Source organism: Python bivittatus, unplaced genomic scaffold (genome assembly GCF_059951505.1).
Source record: "Python bivittatus isolate LINGU-HERP-01145 unplaced genomic scaffold, Pbiv_v1 ctg000190_np1212, whole genome shotgun sequence".
Lineage (NCBI taxonomy): Eukaryota > Metazoa > Chordata > Lepidosauria > Squamata > Pythonidae > Python > Python bivittatus.
The window spans coordinates 20,196,938-20,214,814 of NW_028277042.1; the positions used below are offsets into that span (position 1 = coordinate 20,196,938).

General features: G+C 45.6%; 1 protein-coding gene across 1 annotated transcript; it reads left to right on the forward strand.

The window, feature by feature from the left end:
* The first annotated feature begins 6,351 nt into the window (after window positions 1–6,351).
* On the forward strand, window positions 6,352–17,387 carry CIBAR2 (CBY1 interacting BAR domain containing 2). Its single transcript, XM_088136372.1, has 9 exons — window positions 6,352–6,545; window positions 8,453–8,687; window positions 9,270–9,338; window positions 10,057–10,158; window positions 13,439–13,444; window positions 13,663–13,767; window positions 14,852–14,965; window positions 15,590–15,694; window positions 17,131–17,387. The coding sequence occupies exons 1-9, from the start codon at window positions 6,526–6,528 to the stop codon at window positions 17,257–17,259; spliced, it is 885 nt and encodes a 294-aa protein (XP_087992498.1). The 5' UTR covers window positions 6,352–6,525; the 3' UTR covers window positions 17,260–17,387.
* The last annotated feature ends 490 nt before the right edge of the window (window positions 17,388–17,877 follow it).

Consider the following 17,877-nt stretch of genomic DNA (forward strand, 5'->3'; position numbering starts at 1 on the left):
CAAGAAAGTCATCTCTGTCTGTGAGACAGACTGTTCATCAATGCCAGTTGCGGTCATTACTGGGAACTTCCCCACCAAAAGGTGTTCAAATTTCATCATTGTGGATCATTGACCAAGTGGGTTGGGTCTGATGGGAATTGAACTCCAACATCTAGATGGTTCTACTTCTTCTTCAGGATTCTCCAGTTGAGGTCAGCTGTATTAGGAACCAGAAAAATCCAGTGAAAAGACACCAGTTTTCTTGGTCTTGATAAGATCTCCAATACAGCCCTCAGTTTCCCCAAAGTGGTCTTGTCTTGATTCTCTCAGATCAACTGCAAGAAGTCTATGCAGAGAGCTACTGGAGTATATGAAAGCCTAGAGAAAACCTTACATTTTTCTAACAACAAACTAAAATGTGTTGGTAGACTGGGAAAGACAAAGGCAGGATGGAAGGTTTTGAGATGACAACCATTGCAAACTGGTGGGTTCCCTTTGCGTGTTTTAATCTTGCCCTTGGATGTTTTTATGAGCCTAATTGCCCACAAAGGGTATCTCCTAACTCGCTGAAATTCTGTTTGCTTTATAAACCAGGCTATTTTTCTAAAGTATGTTTCTAAGATGTTTGAAGATAGAACATCCCCAGGCACTTGCAAGCAAGCTTTGGGAGGCATTAAGGGAAACCAAGAAGGCTTGGAATTCTGTCATTCAAAGAACCAAGAACAGGGCCAGCTTTCTGTAAGATGCTCACTGGATTTAAGGTGGGGCAAACCCACATCAGAGATCAGAACCTTCGCCCCACAGAAACACACATCCCAGGGGACTTGCATGTCAGAGAGTCCTAGAGGCTGAGATATTCCAGCTCTTCCCCAACGATTTACTTGTTCTTGGCTTCAACAAACCTGTTCAGATGCATAGGAAATTACACCACTTTCCCTTTTTCTAATGAGATGGAGCTTTTGACGCCCAACCCATCCTTTAAACCACCAGAAACAAATTCCCAGGATCAACTAATCACCTATTATACATTTTGAACAATGTTTCTCTTCCTACAATTTAACTTTCCACAACAAAAGGCTATCGTTCCTTGGTTCCTTGGAAAAAACCATTTCAATAGATAAAACGGGGTGTATGAAATATTCCCTACTGTAGTAATACGCCAAAGGAAGAACAACTTCAGCCTACCATAATTGCCTTGCGTGGGTCTAAAAAGACTCTCTTTGGTCTTCTGGATTAGCCCCTTAATTTTGGCTGGAGAAGTCTGGGAATTTGAATCCACACATCTTAAAGTTGCTGAGGATGAGAAACACTGCCTTAATTGATAAAGTAAGAATAGGGGAATCTGCCTATTTCTAGAGCAGCGTTTCTCAACCTCAGCAACTTTAAGATGTGTGGACTTTGACTCCCAGAATTCCCTAGCCTTCCATGTGGGCTGGGGAATTCTGGGAGTTGAAGTCCACACTTCTTAAAGTTGCTGAGGTTGAGAAACGCTGCTCTGGAGGGTTACCTGATGTATGGATAGTTCCAGCTTCGTCAGCATTGGATTGATAGCTCTGTGAAGGTGGCCTCTCCTACAGAAGACCTCTCCCCAAAGATGTCTCAGCACGAGCGCATCCTGGCCTCAAGCCCACCCCTCCACCCCCGGGGAAAACAGATGGAGAAGTCGTCCAGAGATGGAAAAACCGATCCACCATATTCCAGAGAGGAGATAGCTTGGCCACCCCAGCCTTGAAGGAGTTCTTAGGAGAGACTCCAGGTCCTTCTGCAGACCAGAAAGGAAAAAGGAAGAAAATTAGTACAGCAGTTCTGCCCGTGATGAAAACCACCCAAAAGAAGAAATGACTTGAGAACCAGCAACCGTCTGCTTCTTTCAGGTTGCCCCCTTCCTAATTCCTCCATCCTTGGGGGCGAACGGATGAAAGGTCCCACTTCACAGTGAGAAGGTCCCCATAGAAATCTACCCCAGCAGGTGGTGATGGTGGTGGAGGTTTTGATGATGAATAAAATTGGTCCCAAGAGATAGAAAGCTGTATATATTTCTACCTGGGACACCCTCTTAAACATGGAACGTCTGCTGCTCTGGGTGGCTTTTCTCAAGGGAGGCAGCAGAGAAGCTAAGAGAAGCTATTCCCAGGGTGGGGGGCAAACCAGAGGCACAGAGACCCCCAGGAATCCCAGAAACGATACTGCCGCTGGGTTTTGCAGAGCTTAGAACATATAGGAAAAAACAACCCAGCTTCTTTTCTATAGAAATCATAAAACTGTTGGGGGGAAAATAGGAGGAGGAAGGAGTATTAGGTACATTCGCCGCCTTGAGTTACTTATAAAAATAATAAAGGCGGGATTAAAAAAAAATTCTAAAAAAAATGCAACGTAACAGATGCCAGAGATAACAAGGTGCTATTTTCTTTCTGGCCAGCTGGCATGCTGGGCCTAAAAAAATGGTTTTGAAGAAGCGGGCGACATCCCAGACATAAGCTGAACTTGATTATGTTAAATTAAATTAAATGCTATTGATAAGATTGCTAACCATGTATTTTAGCATGCTCCCTTTTCTGTCACATAAAACAGGGATTCTGGAAGAGACGGGGGGCCACGTCCGAAGCTTTCGAAGGCCACGTGGAGCTTTGGGGCCTTAGAGGGGGCTCAGCTAAAGCGCACGGGTCAACTTGCACCTCCTGGCGTATTGATTCCGTACAATTTGCTATTAATAAAGAGCAAGCAGCTGGGAAAATAATGAATTTAGACAAAGGGATTAAAAGTCCATCCAGAAGTCAGCAAGGCGTGCAGAGCAGTGGTCAGATGCGTCCTCTCCAAGAAGGACCACAGTTGGCCAAGGGACCAGATGCAAAACCACCCTGGACATGTTGCTAAATCCTGAGGAATGTGCCCAAATTAGGAACCAGAGCCCGAATAGGCAGTGCAGCCTTGCCCGCAACAGGACAAATGCGAATTTCCAACCAGATGTTTCGTCAAACCAGCTGAGGATTTCGCCTTTCTGGTTAGGGGTGAGTCAGTTTATTTATTCACCTCTGGATCTCATGCTCGTGCAGAAACACATAGGGTGCTAAATATTTAAAGTATACCTTGCACTAAACACACACATGCACACCAGTTATGGTTGGTAGCAAGTAAAAGTCCACTTTTGCAAGTTTAAACCTGTGTGTTTATTTCTGCTTCAGTGTGCCCAGAAATGGGCACGTGACCAGCGCGTTGGGTCACAACCGTTCAGGGAGTGTTGAATCTCCACCATCAACCACCCAACCAAAATGGAGTTTTCCCAGTTACTTCTTCTGGTTACCGGCATAGTTCTATTTCATGCGACAAATGCATCTTTCGCACCCAGGTTTTCTATCCTAAAATCAAGTTTCTAATGATCTTTTCTTGGCAGCAATGCGAGAAGTTTGCCACTGCCTTCTCTAATCTGTGGCCCTGGGATTTCCCTGTGGTCCCCCCTCCAAATATGAACCAGATCCAAACCTGCTTAGATACTGGGGTGTTTTTTTTTGAGACAGCCAAGTGTGGTTAGACGTCGCTGTGGATGTTGCTTATCCAAAGCAGTAAAAGGGGAAAAAATTCAGGGGATTTGACAAAATGTTCAGCAGCAATTAATTTCTACCCTAGGATACCAGCAACGCTGAACAGTCATTTTGTACATGTTTTCTTCCTTCTACTGGCTTTGGAGGCTGTGTACATACAGACTTGCATGACGTTCTATGCATGTGTGTGTGCACGCAAACTCAGCCTCTCAAGAAGTCCAGCCTAGCATATAGAAACAGGTGGCCAAGGGTTTCAGCAGGCAGTCAATAACTAATGGAGATTTGCCCTTGATATAACTTTGGGTGCCTTTGGGGACACCGGCATATAAGCAGAAGTGGCGAGGGGCGCATTCTCCTCTCTTGCTCCTTCATGTCACAGAGAGAAGCTGTTTCCCGTAGGCAGTTGCTCCAGCTGATGTTCTGAACAGGTCAGTGGCAGCCACAAGGCATTGTCCGCGTTGCACAGCTCCAGCTTTGCACAATCCGCCCTGGGTCCCAGCTGCAGAGAGTCTTGGACAGTGGCTCGCGCAGCTAAAGCACAGAACTAACGAGGAACTGTTTATGGTCTCAGTGGACAAGAGGGAGATTAGTGGATGAACTGCCAAGGGCCAAGACCTTTCTTCTGACCTTGACTCGGCTGCTCCGGGTAAGCCTTGCGGTGCATTCTCAGCTTGTAGGGAGATGGTTCCAGCCGGGGGGAGCATTTTTTCCAGGCCCTGGGCATGGGTGGATCTCTGACATCAGGGCACGTTCCCTCTCCTAAAATGGCATCCAGGGCATAAGAAAGGGGCAAGGTCCTTCGAGTCCAGATGGATTGCTCCTGACCCCAAGCGCAGCTCACGAAGCGGATGTCTTTCAATAAAATGCACTTGTAAAAGAGGCTGCTCCAGATTTTTTGCACAGCTCTTCTCCTACCACTCCTTTTAAATATCCGTGCTTGACACCTGGCTGTTTTACAAACAGCCATGCATAGGCCAATTCTCTGGAGGAATAATACTGCATGGAGGAGGGGGGGAGTATCCTTCCAGCTGCAGATCTTGCCCACAATTTTTGCTATGCAAAAAAAAAACACTGTGTGTAAAGCTCTCCGCCGCCCTCTTCCGGCTCCGGGGTTGTTGGAGTTGAGCGGATAAGGTTCTGATTCTTTGCAAGGCAGCCCTCTGATGTTCCCAGGGTCAGGGGCGTCTGGGGGTGGGGGTGGGGATATCGTCAAAACAGTCAAGACAGCAGCCACCACCTGTCGGCCCTTCAAGATAGATCAGACTAGGAAACCAATGCGATGTAAGTCAGTAACAGAATCTTGCAAGCCTGGATGTGCTTCCCCCCCCCCACCTGTGTGAGAACTAGGGAGGGGCTTTTCTGAGATGTTTTCTCAAGTTACTTTCTTGGCCCCAAGCTCAGGTACCTCTTATCTGACCATTGTCTTGGTAGTGGCTCTTCCTCCTGTTCCTCAAGGCCACTCCCTCTGCCTTCTACATCACCATGCAATGTACATAAAAAAGGGAGGGGTTTTGAGCACATGGCTGTGGCTTGACTTTTTTGACTCCCCCCTCCTTAGAGCCATCCCCTGCCCCAATTCAGGGCTTCATTGACACATGCAAATGAGGAGAAGGGAGCCTTTGCATACTCCAGTGCTGCATTATTATTAAAGACTGACTTGCATGCATGAAGCCAACATCAGGAATCAAAGTTCACAAAGATTTCATTTCTTTCCAGCCTCCATGCCACTGAGATATCTGCTACCTTTCTTAAGGGCCCGTTCCCGAGCTGTTGTTGTTTACAAAGCAGTATCTGCAGGAGCTTTCAAAGCAACAATGACCAAATTATGGCAATCATTTACATGGCCCAACAGAACCTTCCGGGACTTGGTTCCTATACCTCAGTGGTGCATCAACAAAACACGCTCCCCCAAGCCACGGACCATTTCCAATAGCCAGGTGTGAACTGGTTGACTCCCACTCAGGGGTGGACACCCTCCACTCCTGGATCACGTGGTGTCCAAGGTCCCTTTTTGGTCACCCTCAAAAAGCAAATGCAAATTTCCCCAATGGAACCAAGGAATACTAAATACAAGTCTGAAATCAGGTAGAACAGTGGCCCCCCAACTCAGTTTCGCCCACTTTGCAGCCTCACTCCACCTGCCTTGACACTTCCACCAAGAAAACTCCCAGGACGTGTTTGTGAAGCCAGCAGGCGTCCAGTGCAACTTTGCAACAGGTGTATAGCTCATAAATGGCCATTTAGAACTTTGGGAACACATTTTTAATGGCCTGAAACAGCCTCCCCTTGGTGTGGATGACAACAATGGAGGCATTGGGTGATCCTTTGAAGGAAGGTCTTCCATCATGGAGCGTAAACACCCAAAGGCACTAACTCATTTGATTTCAGTTGGTGGTGTTGGGGGAGAGAGAATGGGCTCCTAAAATAGGAGGAAGGTGAGTTGATGCTCTTTCTGTACCTTGGGCCAAACATGAGCTCCAACCACAGGAGCTAATCCTCCTGTCTTGTGAACCCAATCTCTCCCCACACCCATTACTTTCCCTTCTCTCTTTTAACATTCCCACTGCCATGTGTTTAATCAGGAGCCATTTCACTTCCTTGAAACATTATGCCTTTTAAGACAACTAATTGCTCAATGTAGGAGGCCATCTAGAACAAAACCCCATTCCACAAAAGGGAACTGAGGTGGAACTCATATTGGTCATCATTAATGACAAACTAAAGCAGAACCAAAACAAACAGCAGGGCTGATCTCCGGGAGGTTGATCCACATTGTACATTGGCTTAAACAAATATTCAGTCATGCTCAGCTTCAGAAATCATCTGCCTCCAAGAGACTGTGATCCATGGAAACCAGGGCCACTCCTCTTCCCTTGGGGAGATCTTTGTTGATGGGGTTACCGTACCAACCAAGCCAGGAGAACACCTGAGAAGACTTGGGTGCAGCTCTCCCTTCGCCGTGTCACTGCTGAAAATACTGTGAAGGCCAGTTAGATCCCGTGCAAACATGAATGTCATCCTTTTCAGGTAAGATAGGAGAGTTTACTCTAATTAGAAAGATTTCCTCTTGCTGTTGGAGATGCAGGATTTTCTGTTCAGGTAGGAAGGCAAGGTGGTGGGAGGGTGAAGCTCGGGTGGAAGTCCGTGTATATGGTGCCTTTACTACTTAAAAGAGCAACATCAATGGAGACAGTATGAGATTAACATTTGCCCCGAGGAGCTAACAATTTAATTTCTGCTCTGAGAACAGCCACAGGGAGAGAAGAACAGTCATGAAACAAGATTAGTGTTGAGTCCGTGATTTGGGGGATAGAGGTTCAGAGGAAAAGGTGTGAGTTGAGAAAAAATGCTGGGAATTCAATTTATCCATGGTGGGGGTTTGCCTAGGTGTGTCCAAGAGCATGAGAAAGTATACATGTCAGAGGTAGTTACTAAGGTCCATGCTCTCTCTTCTTGATACGTGTGATATACCAAGTTCACTCTGTGGAAATTCTGCAGCTGCTAAAAACCATTTCCCTCTGTAACAAAACATCCACCTGGTCAATTGAATCCAGATGTCATACAGCAGCCCCCGACCCCAAATCTAAGCCCCTCTGCTTTCCTGCCTCAAGAGGGCAACAGAAAAGCCACATCTGAAGGAAAACATCTATGGAGGATCTGCAAGCAGGAGGGATTTCACTCTCGTCTACTTCTGGATCAGTGATTCTCAAAGTGATTGAACATCTGGTGGTCCACAGAGGTCCACCAGGTGGTCTATCACAATCTTCCTACCTTTATAGCCAGTGTCCAATTTCTACTGCAGCCCCACCTCCCTACTTTCACAAACAGTCAGTTGACTAGTCCATTTGCCATGTTAGCCTCCGTCTCAAGTGACAAATACATACTGTACCTAATGTTGAATTATATTTAGGTATAAAATTTAGCTTTAAAAGGCAGGATAGGAAAGCATACGCAAATAATCATAGCTTCCTCTGCTGAAAAATGTGAACTTCCATTCTCTGAAAGACAAAAACATACTGAAGCTTTGTTTGACTGATTGGATGGTCCCCCCCCCCCTTTTCTGAACGTTTATTCAGAGCTCCACAATTGCAAAAAGCTTGAGAAATATAGCTCTGCACAGAGGTTGCATGTCTCCTTCTGTAACTTTGGCAAGCAGACGGGCCAAGGAAAATCTCAGCATGATGCTTTTCTGTAGCATGGAAAGGCAGTGATGAGGAGAGCATGGGAAGAAACTCACCAGTGAACCACCATTTTTAGAAGATCTAAGGGTTTACCAAGGTCTTGAAGCAATGCTCAACTTACAGAAAAGAGATAGCACATCCAGTTTCTTTTCCTTTTGTGAAGGTAGAGGATCTGTCCTTAGCTATTTTCAGAATACAAGCATATTTTGAGTGAGAGGGAATGTGAGTTGGTGCGTGTGAGTTTCGTCATTTCCTTATAATTCAATAGGCACAAGGATCAATAAAGACAACACTACCCAAAGGCTTCTGACGGAGACTAGAGCAAGAGCACCCGCAGAAGAGCTGCTGACAGTTATAACACAGAGGCTGTCAAGAGTTGGAGAAGACATCATCATCATAAAAAAGCAGAATGTAATGGTCTTCTCTGCACTGGGGACAAGAGGGAGTTTCTGAAAACTCTGCAAGTTCAGAACATCTCCTCCCTCACCTTGAAAACAGCTCTGTCCTAGTAAACTTAAAGATAAATGAGATCCTGAAAGCACTTAGTTCTTGAACTGTTAACATCATGGCACTTTTTCCCTTTTAATAAAGTGGTTAAAGTAGCTTCTATGAGAATCTTGCTGTTGGGGTGTAATCAGTTGTCAGAAGTTGGACAGATAGCAAGGGCTGTTTTTTTGGGTTTTTTTAAGAAATTGCTTCCTGTTCCAGAGACACCTACGTGAAAAAAAATTACTTCCTGTTCCCCTATTCCAGAGACACCCAAGTGAAGATAATGGAGAATACAATTGCCAATGCAGAGAAATACTTTGGCAAATTCTGCAGTCTGATGGCTGCCTATACCCGCAAGACTGCCAAACTTCGGGACAAGTCAGATGTTTTGGTGAAACAGCTCATTGACTACGCAAACACGGAAAATCCTGAGCTGAGAACTACTGTGAAGAACTTTGCTGAAGATCTAGCCAGAGTGCAGGACTACAGGCAAGCGGAGGTGAATTTGGTGACCGAGATCCATAGTGTTTAGGTACATCACACACACAAGCATTAAGTCTTAGCCACTAAAGGAACATTTGTTCCCTACAAAAATAAAAATTACGGACTAACATGGTTATGATGTGGGACGGAGGGGTGTTCTCTTATTTTAGGAGATGATGAAACTGTTCCTCTGATTTCTGCCAGTATGCTGTTACTCCAAGGATACGCCCTCTTCCCTGCTTCCAGCAATGAGCAGAGAGATATTGGCTGGAAGATTACAATGCCTAGCAGCTGGCATACAAAGGTCTTTTTTATGCCAGGCAGGTCATTGTCGATAAGAGAATTCTGCTAATCCCCGTCTGGTTTCTGATCCTTCCTGCCCTCCCCAGCACGCTCCAGACTGTTCTGACCGCAACTCCCAAAGTTCCCAGCCAATTCTTGTCATGACACATCTGGAGCGCCACTCGTAAGGGGCAAGCTGCCCTGGAGTTAGGTAGCAAGAAAATTTCAGAGCCACTTCTTCAGCGGGACATCGGTCGGGATTGTCCGCCGGTGAAAAGTGACATTTGAATCGTGACCGATGTAATTTCTCATTTAGGTGGAGAGGCTGGAAAAGAAGGTCATTGAGCCCCTCAAGGTGTACGGAGTGCTTATCAAGCAAGCCAGGGTAAGCAACTCGCATCCTTTTTTTTAGCACCTCTGCACCAAACATACCACAGCTTGACCGTGACCCAGAGAGTCGAGTGTGTGCAGCAGGAGTTGGATGCCCCATTCAGGGCACTCTCCCTACCCTGCCTAATCAGAAGGGTCCGAGAAGTGGGGGGGGGGGATCTCCCATAACGATGAAAGCCAGAGGTTCAATCTCCTATCCATAGAGCCTCAGCAGCTGGTGGCCACGCAGGGCCAGAGAGAAACCTAACAGCTACAGCTGTGCTCCACTGAAAATCACTCCTTAATTTCTCAATTCCTTACAAAGCAGGTGGGCAACTTTTTCAGGGTGCCAAGCTGAAGGGCCACAATGGTGGTACAAAGATGCAAAGTGGGCATGGCCCCAGCCTCTTTTCCTACCTTCTTCCTCGATGTCACTTTAATTGGTGATCGCAGTTCAGTTTCCTATATAGGGAATATGTACTTCTCATTCACTTTTGCACCTACCCCAAACCACAGCTCTCTTATCACACTAAACCATGGTTTTCTTAATCACTTTTCTTGAATAAACCACAGCTGCCTGAATTCACACAACTCAGTGAACTACAGACCCTGGGTTTACAAACCAGGTTTGCCTAACATGTTAACCTGCAAAGAAGCCACTCAGGTATATTGGGCTGTGCAAAATGTTTTCAGCTCTTTGGGCCACAACAGACTTTCTTCCTTGCATTCAACAGGCTGAGATTAAAAAGTTCAACAGCGCCCGGAAAAATGAAATAAAGCAGCTAGAGAAGCTGGAGAAGATCCGACAGAAATCACCCTCTGACCGACATATGATCGTATCCTTGGCTGAGCGTAATTGGGTCAATTTCTCCTTCGGCTTCTGCAAGCGTACCCCAGCCTCCCCGATGCCCCACTACCCGAGTTCAGACTTCCCCAACTCCAACTTCCAGTGCAGGAAGCCCAACTTAAGGTTTTTGTCAGGGGAGGCTCGTATTACCAAAATGATTTCTTCCGAAAGCTATCCACAAAGCAGCAGAAACTATTGGAAACAGACGTGCGCAGGGAACATGTCCCTCAAATGAGAACTGCCAATAGACAGTTAATTTCTCTAGAGAAGGGGAGTGAAAACCACAGGCGCATGGGTTTAAAACCCAGAGGTGCCAAACCTCACGCAGAGATGGGCAAGCTGTCAGTTTTAGTTTCTCATTTTTGCAAAGGTTATCAAGCATGAACTTTTTAAATTCTGCATCAAGCCTGAATTGGCCAACTTAAGAATCTTTCATAAACTTCACACCAATAATGGTGTCGGCACCTTGGTTCACCTTCTCCAAACTTACGTGTTTTTCCTTGCCCTGTTGCCCAGGGACTCCAATTTTGCCTATAATTTCCCCAGCAGTAATGCTTTGGGCAACATTTTCATAAATCCATGCATTTTTTACAACCTTTCCTTATACGCATTGTATTGCAATCTATCACGTTGAACTGAGCAGCTATATTTTGGAGAGGTCTGAATCTGCACGTTCACTGGGTTTTTGATTTGCATGCTAATTTGAAAATGCAAAATTAAATACATTTACATCCAGATGCAAATTGAATAATTTCCACTACCACCCCACCCCGTGTTTCTGTATCACAGAGCCACAAAGCTGAAACAAGGGATAAAATAATATGCTGCAGAATGATAGTTCAGGCAGAGACTTTTTGCTATTCTAGATTTTAGCCATGGAATATAGTTATTACGCTAAGACAAGGAAGCCTCTGCACGTGTGCAGAAGGCCCAAGAAATGGGTTTTAAGCAAAAAAAAAGGGGGGGGGGAAGTACCTTTGATCCCTCCCAAATACTAGCTTCTTTAGTAAGATATATCTCCAAGCATGTTTTTGCAAAATCAATCAATCTTCACCTTCAAAGGGATAAAACTCTAAAAATCTTAGATTTTCCTGCCAATTCCTTGGGACCTGCAATTGTCATCAAAACATCTTTAAAATGCCAGCGAGAAATGGCAGTCATCTTCTTCCATGAAATATTAAACCCAAGGGGGAAATAAGATATTGCCAGGGAACGAGACCACAGGATAATCCTGACAAAAAAAAAAAAGATTTTCTTTTTTTTTGCACCTTCCTTCCTTCCTGCAGATATTTTAAGCAGGACCTTTAAGAACCAAATACCTGTAGTAACACCCAACCCTGAATAAAAGGAAGCATTTCTGGGAAGCAAATCCTGTGGAAAGATCCGCCGGGGTGGCAAAGCGGGTCAACCTGCTGGTAATCCAACTCCAGTTGCACAGCAGCGGCTGCAAGAGCCAGTTTGGTGTTAGTGGTGAAGATGCTGGATTAGAAACCAGGAGATGGTGAATTCTGGTCTTCCTCTGGGCAGAGAAACCAGATGGGTGACTTTGGACCAGTCCCTTGCTCTCAGCCCAACCCTCCTCAACCATTCAACACCTGGTGGTTGTGGGGAAAATAGGTGGAGGGTGTATTATGTACACCGCCTTGAGTTGTACAAAATAAAGGCAGGATATAAATTAAATAATAAAACAGGGGAAAGGGAGAAAGCCACCTGGAGATTGCTAGAGTGGGGAGGGAGACAGATGGTGGCAGGGCCATTGTTGTCAGGTTGCGCTCTGCAAAGCTGCCGTTCTAAATTAAGAAGGAAAGACGCAAACACGCATTAAACCGACATGTCCTCTTCTCCTAGGGCCAATCTTACCAGCTCAGCGAGGTAGACCAGATCAATAAAGACTAGAGCTCTACTTCATTGAGATAGACTATAGCACTGTTTTCCAACCTTGGCAACTTTAAGATGTGTGGACCTCAACTCCCAGAATTCTGGAAGTTGAGGTCCACACATCTTAAAGTTGCTGAAGTTGGGAAACATTGGGCTAGAATAGGAGAATTTTGCAAGTCTGCCCATGTCTTCCTTTCCTTCCCTCTTATACCTCCGGGAGATGGGGGAAGCCAACCCCGAGTCTCTTCCTGTCTCCTTTCCCTGGGCTTAAGGAATGCTTCTTCTGCAGTATTGTCCTAACATCTTCTGGATGCCTTCTCCATCGTCACCTCCCTGGCATCTACATTGTTATACCCTCAGAGGCAGGAAAAACAGCCCCTCCCCTCCCCTTATCACCAGTCCTGGAATCTACAGATTCCAGCATGTTGGCCAGGTCTCTTACAGTCTCCATTAGTCCCTCCCTAGGCAGGGGAACAGCTCAGCTTGGTCTTCAGGGTCAAGATCTGGGACCCTGTCATTCTAAAGGACCATTCAGAGCACATCCAGCATATCTGGATTGTTATAGAAGGCTAAGACCAAGGGCTCTGATTCTGCTTGCTCTAGGATTCATTCCTCATTCCCACATTTTGATAGGAGACAGCCAGACGGAGACCCCCACCCACGCACAATTACAGCCCCTCTTTTCCTTTCTTGAAAATGCTGTTATGCTTTCCTGCCCAAAATGGTGCTTCCCACCCCCAGGGATGCGCATAGTCAACCAGAGCATCCCTGAGACTATTTTCAGGGTCTAAAATGACCCAGCTGTGCTCCAACTCCCACACAATCATTGAATGGATAACCTGCCCATCCTTTACTCCTTCTTCTGCCTCCCCTACCCCAGAAATATCTCCTCCTCCTTCTGTTTCTCCACCCAAGCTTACTTTTTGCCCAAAATCATAAGAGAAATAGCAAATCTTTCTCAGCTGATGCTAAGGGCTCGGTGAATGATTCATGGACACGGCTGCCCCCTCATGTTGAAGTTACAGAAGTCCTCTTTGCTTGATAAACATTATCAGTTTTATTTTAGAGGGATCAGACACCAGTCAAAAGAGCTTACTGAAGGGCAGCGTTACCTAAAAAGGGATCAGGAAGAGTGCTACCAGACCCTTTCTGATCTAATTCTCCTTGCTCTCCCAAAAGGTCAGTGTGATGAGCTACCAGAAAGAACCAACACATTGCAAAGCCTGATTATTTTGTTCTAAAGAAACAACACATTTTAGCAATGGCTTGGTCCAGCCTTGTAAGACTCACCCCATCACACCCAGAACTGCTACCGTGCAAAAAGGTTTCAGCACTCAAATTGGTCTTGCTCTGTTTCCTATTCCATGTTTTGCCTTGACTACTATCTTCAGTCACAGGTAAGGACCTTCTCTTCCTGTAGGATAAGGAGACCACCGCAAACCCAATAATATTGTTAAAACAGACACAGATGAGAATCCTAGGACACAACAGCCGTTTCTCAAAATACACGTCCACTGGATACAGTGCTCAGCTCGGGTACATTCCCAAGAGAAGTCCAGAGATTTCTTTTGGAAAATACATTTCATCCATTAACGTTCCACCCCTCTTTGGCCAGGTTGAGTCTCAAGCACACAGAGCATCAGTGGACGCAAGCCGTACCACTCAACAACTCGAAGAGACCGTAGATGAGTTTCAGAAGCAGAAGCTCAAAGATATCCAGGTAATCTTCTTAGGAGCTTCTGTCAAAGCTTTTAAGACTCCCAATTATTTGTGTGGTTGCTGGAGACTAAGTTCCCAAACTTTTCCAAATTAAAACATGTTAAGATGGGACTGGGCAGTGTGTTATGAAAATGCACAATAAAAATACAGGCAGCCACAAAGAGTTTTTTTTTTTTTTTAAGTAGACCCATCTTAGCTGTATTTCAAAATTGCAACCTTCATCAAGCAAACAGACTGAGAGGAACCTTATTCATTGTAAATTACCATCATCATCATCATCATCATCATCATCATCATCGTTAAGAGCACCCAACTCCAAAATTACTCTGGGCAGCTTACAAAATATCTAATATCGCCTTTGATTCTCTTCTGGAAAGGATTAGAACGGAACATCATATAATGTAACAGAACAGCATGGCAGACTGTTCTGTGAAGTCTCATGTACACAAAAACTGAGAAAAATCCATAATGCGATAATTAATCTGAATGTATTGGCCTAATCATAAATATTGCAGCACTTGATTATTACTGGACTTCTTAATGCGGCTGGGAAAAAATGAATTAAAAATTGCAACGTTCAGCTTCCATTCTTTTCACCAGCAGAAAGTGAGTGCAGCTGCTGAAGGAAACTAGGTCTTGCCAATTTGCAACTTACAAATTGAAAAGGAAGCAGGAACATTTGAAATGAAATATGATTTTGTGTAGCAATCTTGCAAGTATTTATATATAGGAGAGAGAGACAGACAGAAGCTTAATATTTTTCTGCAATTTGTTTTTTCCATTTTCAGCCTTTCTGAAGCTGTTATTTTGACCTCAAGATTACAACAGCATTAAGCTAGAACAAATGCGTATTCCATTTCCGAGCAGCAGTTGTTCGGGACTTTCGATTTTCTATCAAGCCCACCGCTCTCAAAACTTTAGAAGGAAAAGTGTGCTTCCAAAATAACTTATTCCAACCAGTTCTGGGGAAGTTGAAAAAACGGAGGCTTCCAAATATGCCAACCATGATTTACAAAGAAATTGTTAGGAGAATGAGAGAGGCCAAAAAGACTCACATTCAGTTGCACTGTTTCTTTTCTTTACAGAAAATCTTCTTAGATTTCATCAGCATCGAGATGGTTTTCCATGCAAAAGCGCTGGAGGTTTATTCCCAAGCATTCCAAACTGTGGAAAGCTACGATCCAGAGAAAGATCTCGAGGTACAAGAGGTGGGAAAGCACAGAGAGGAGTTGTGTTCCTCAGTGGGCCTTGGTGTCATTTCTGCAATGGCAGAAAGGGGCCTGCCACGCTTCCATCACCAATATTTGCACGAAGGGAAGCCGAACGTTCTGGTTTGCATTGTTCTTGCTTGGGCTTTTGAAAAATAAAATGTGGCACCTCTCTAAGGAGGTCAAGGGGGTGTACAAAGGCAGACCCCCCCCCCCATTTTATCTTCAGGAGAACCTATGAGACAGATTGAGCCCCTGATCCACAGTCCTCCAGCTGCTTCTTCAAATGGCCCGAGTTCCAGCATCTAATCAATACAGCCAAAATATCAACTATTACTTGGTGTTCTTCTCCTCTTATGAACTCCCCAACATATAGACCAGTGTTTCTCAACCTTGGGAACTTTAAGATGTGTGAACTTCAACTCCACACATCTTAAAGTTCCCAAGGTTGAGAAACAGTGACATAGACAGTTCTTAAAAACAAGAAAGTGATCCTATCACAGGTATTATTCTATTACGTACCTTCTGTTACTATAGATTCTGGGAACAGCAGGTGAACAGGAGGTCCTAAGGTGGGGTAAGGAGGGCTCTAAAATGAGATTCTTACCTTGATAGGACTTCAGAGCAAAAATACAAGTGGCTTCTGGGAGGGTCTCCGACTCCAGTCCAGCCACCACCACCAACCCAATCTCCAGCCTTCCGTGGTCCCCAGGAGCACAGGTGAGGAAGGGGCTGCAAAAACCTGACTTGGATGAGGAAGGACGTATTGGGGGGTGGGGGGAAATCCCCATGAAAGGGGAAAGGATGTGTTTTGCCACTCAAAGGACAATATAGCAAAAGAAGAGAGGTTCCAGGAGCCCAATTATTGCTAGGTACAGCCTACACAAGCTGCCCTGTTCTGTGGGCCACAAGAAGGAAACCCGGAGGGCAGGAGCAAGTTATGGGTGAAAAGGAGTCAACTGTCACCCCAGAGGGCAAGAAACAAGAGATTGAGCCAAGAAACGAACCATCATCAACAGTCCTAGATCTCACCAAGAAATGCAATCCACAAAGTTAGCAGAGAAGCTCTTACAGATGTTGGTCATTTGCTTGGAGCTCTGTTTTCAGTCTCCATCCAGCACCAGCTGCTGCTTCTCAAAGGCTAATTGGCAAGAAGGCCTACTCAGGAGCCAATATTTGCTTCCAGGTAGACCCAGAAGAGCCTTTCCTTGCAGCCAGGGCCCCTGAAACTAGCAGTTAAGACTTCAGATCAGAAGAGACTCCTCTTTTGTTGCAGCATTCAGATCAGGGTGGGCTTGTGCAAGGGCAGTCAAGAAAAACGCTTCTGGGTTTCTACCAGCTCTGATTCAATTGGACAGAAGGAAATGTCTCTTCAGGTTCTTTTTTCAAAGGTGAAAAAAGAATGTGGGGGTCTTGCATTATTTTTTGTGGGAAGTGTACAGATGCCTCAACTTCCTTTGTGTGTTTCTTTGTGACTCCTCATATTTCCATTAGATCCGAAGGGAAGCCATTCTGAAGGCAATTTTTCCTTGGGGGGTGTTGTCCAGATGTGGGGAGTGGGGGAAAACAGGGCAGTTTCACAGCAGTGGAAAGTGGTGCCCCATTGGAAAGCTCCCCCCCCCCCCCAGTTGCACCACCTCCAACCACCACCTGAACTCCAAACCTCCACTGAGACAAACTCCAAGCAGATCCTCAGGGACCAAAGAGTGAGGCAGAAAAACAGACCCCTTTTTCACAGGAGAAGGAAAGACCTGCAAAATTGCAGGGTTTAATTTCAGCCCAGCCTTCGATGGCAGGCACGGACTTTGATTTCTGGTCGAGCGAGTAGGCTTGTAGCTTAGGTTTCAAAACCAAGTTGGGAATGAGGGGAAAGGGTCCCTGTCTGAGACCCAGGATGGTGGCTTCAAGTCAAGGAGACAAGTATTGCAGGCCAAGTGGGCACTGATGGAACACCGATTCCTGTCCTCCTGGAGCGACAGAAAGATGCCCAGAGCAGCTGTTGACCAACACAAGATGTCCATAAGATGATGTGTTTTGGGGTGGTGGTGGGGAGGGATGGCTCCCATAGGGTCAAAACACAGCCTTGGTGCTGATGGTTACAGCAATCTGGCTTGGGCTCAAACAGGGCAACCGTGGTTCTCTTTGTCTGTCTCTAGAGCGTCCCTAGCACACTGCAGAAACTGACATTTCTGGAGACGGAGGAAGGATCTGAAGGAGACCAGACCCAAGATTTCAGCACCGTCCAGCACCCCGAGATCTGGCAGGTTGCCAGCAGGAACCCCTGACTCATTTCTCCATTCATGAATTTAGACTTTTTTGTTCCTCAGCTCAACTTTCTCTGCCCCTTTGGGTTTTCCTCCAGGCCAGTCTCATCTCTCTGTCCTGCACTGACGTCAAAATAAAACCTTTGTTTTCCGTGCATCCCTTTATTTTCATGTGGGAAGTGTACATGGCAGTCATGCATTCAAAAGCTGCTTTTCACAGAAGGGGACTAGAAACCTGGATGATGGCAAATCCTTATCCTGGTTGTACGTGGACGGAAGTCTAACCCATCGGCTCAGTAGGTGTCTTTCTATCATCAGTGTCCCACTACACAGAGTCAGAAGTGGTCATGCCCACAATTTGTCCAATTTCTGCCTTTTGGGATTTGCAGGGCAGGTAACAGACATTTCTCCATTAACTTTTTAAACCACTCCTCAGTTATGAGCAGGAACGTGTCATCTGCTCATCAGCCCTCCCCCTCACAAATCCATCACGTCCGTAAAAAATGCAACTTCCCTGGTGATGTCCAGCGACAACGGATGGATTTGCACAAGGCAGCCAACTTGGGGTCTGGCCTCCATGCTGTGGGTCAACAGCACTGGGTCCAGGACGCCCCAAACCACCAGCGGGGATCATTTTTT

Coding starts and splice junctions, on each gene's coding strand:
- CIBAR2 (XM_088136372.1), top strand. CDS start 6,526: ATGAATGTCATCCTTTTCAG. Junction 9,339..10,056: donor TGCTTATCAAGCAAGCCAGG/GTAAGCAACTCG, acceptor TGCATTCAACAG/GCTGAGATTAAAAAGTTCAA. Junction 13,768..14,851: donor AGAAGCTCAAAGATATCCAG/GTAATCTTCTTA, acceptor TTTTCTTTACAG/AAAATCTTCTTAGATTTCAT.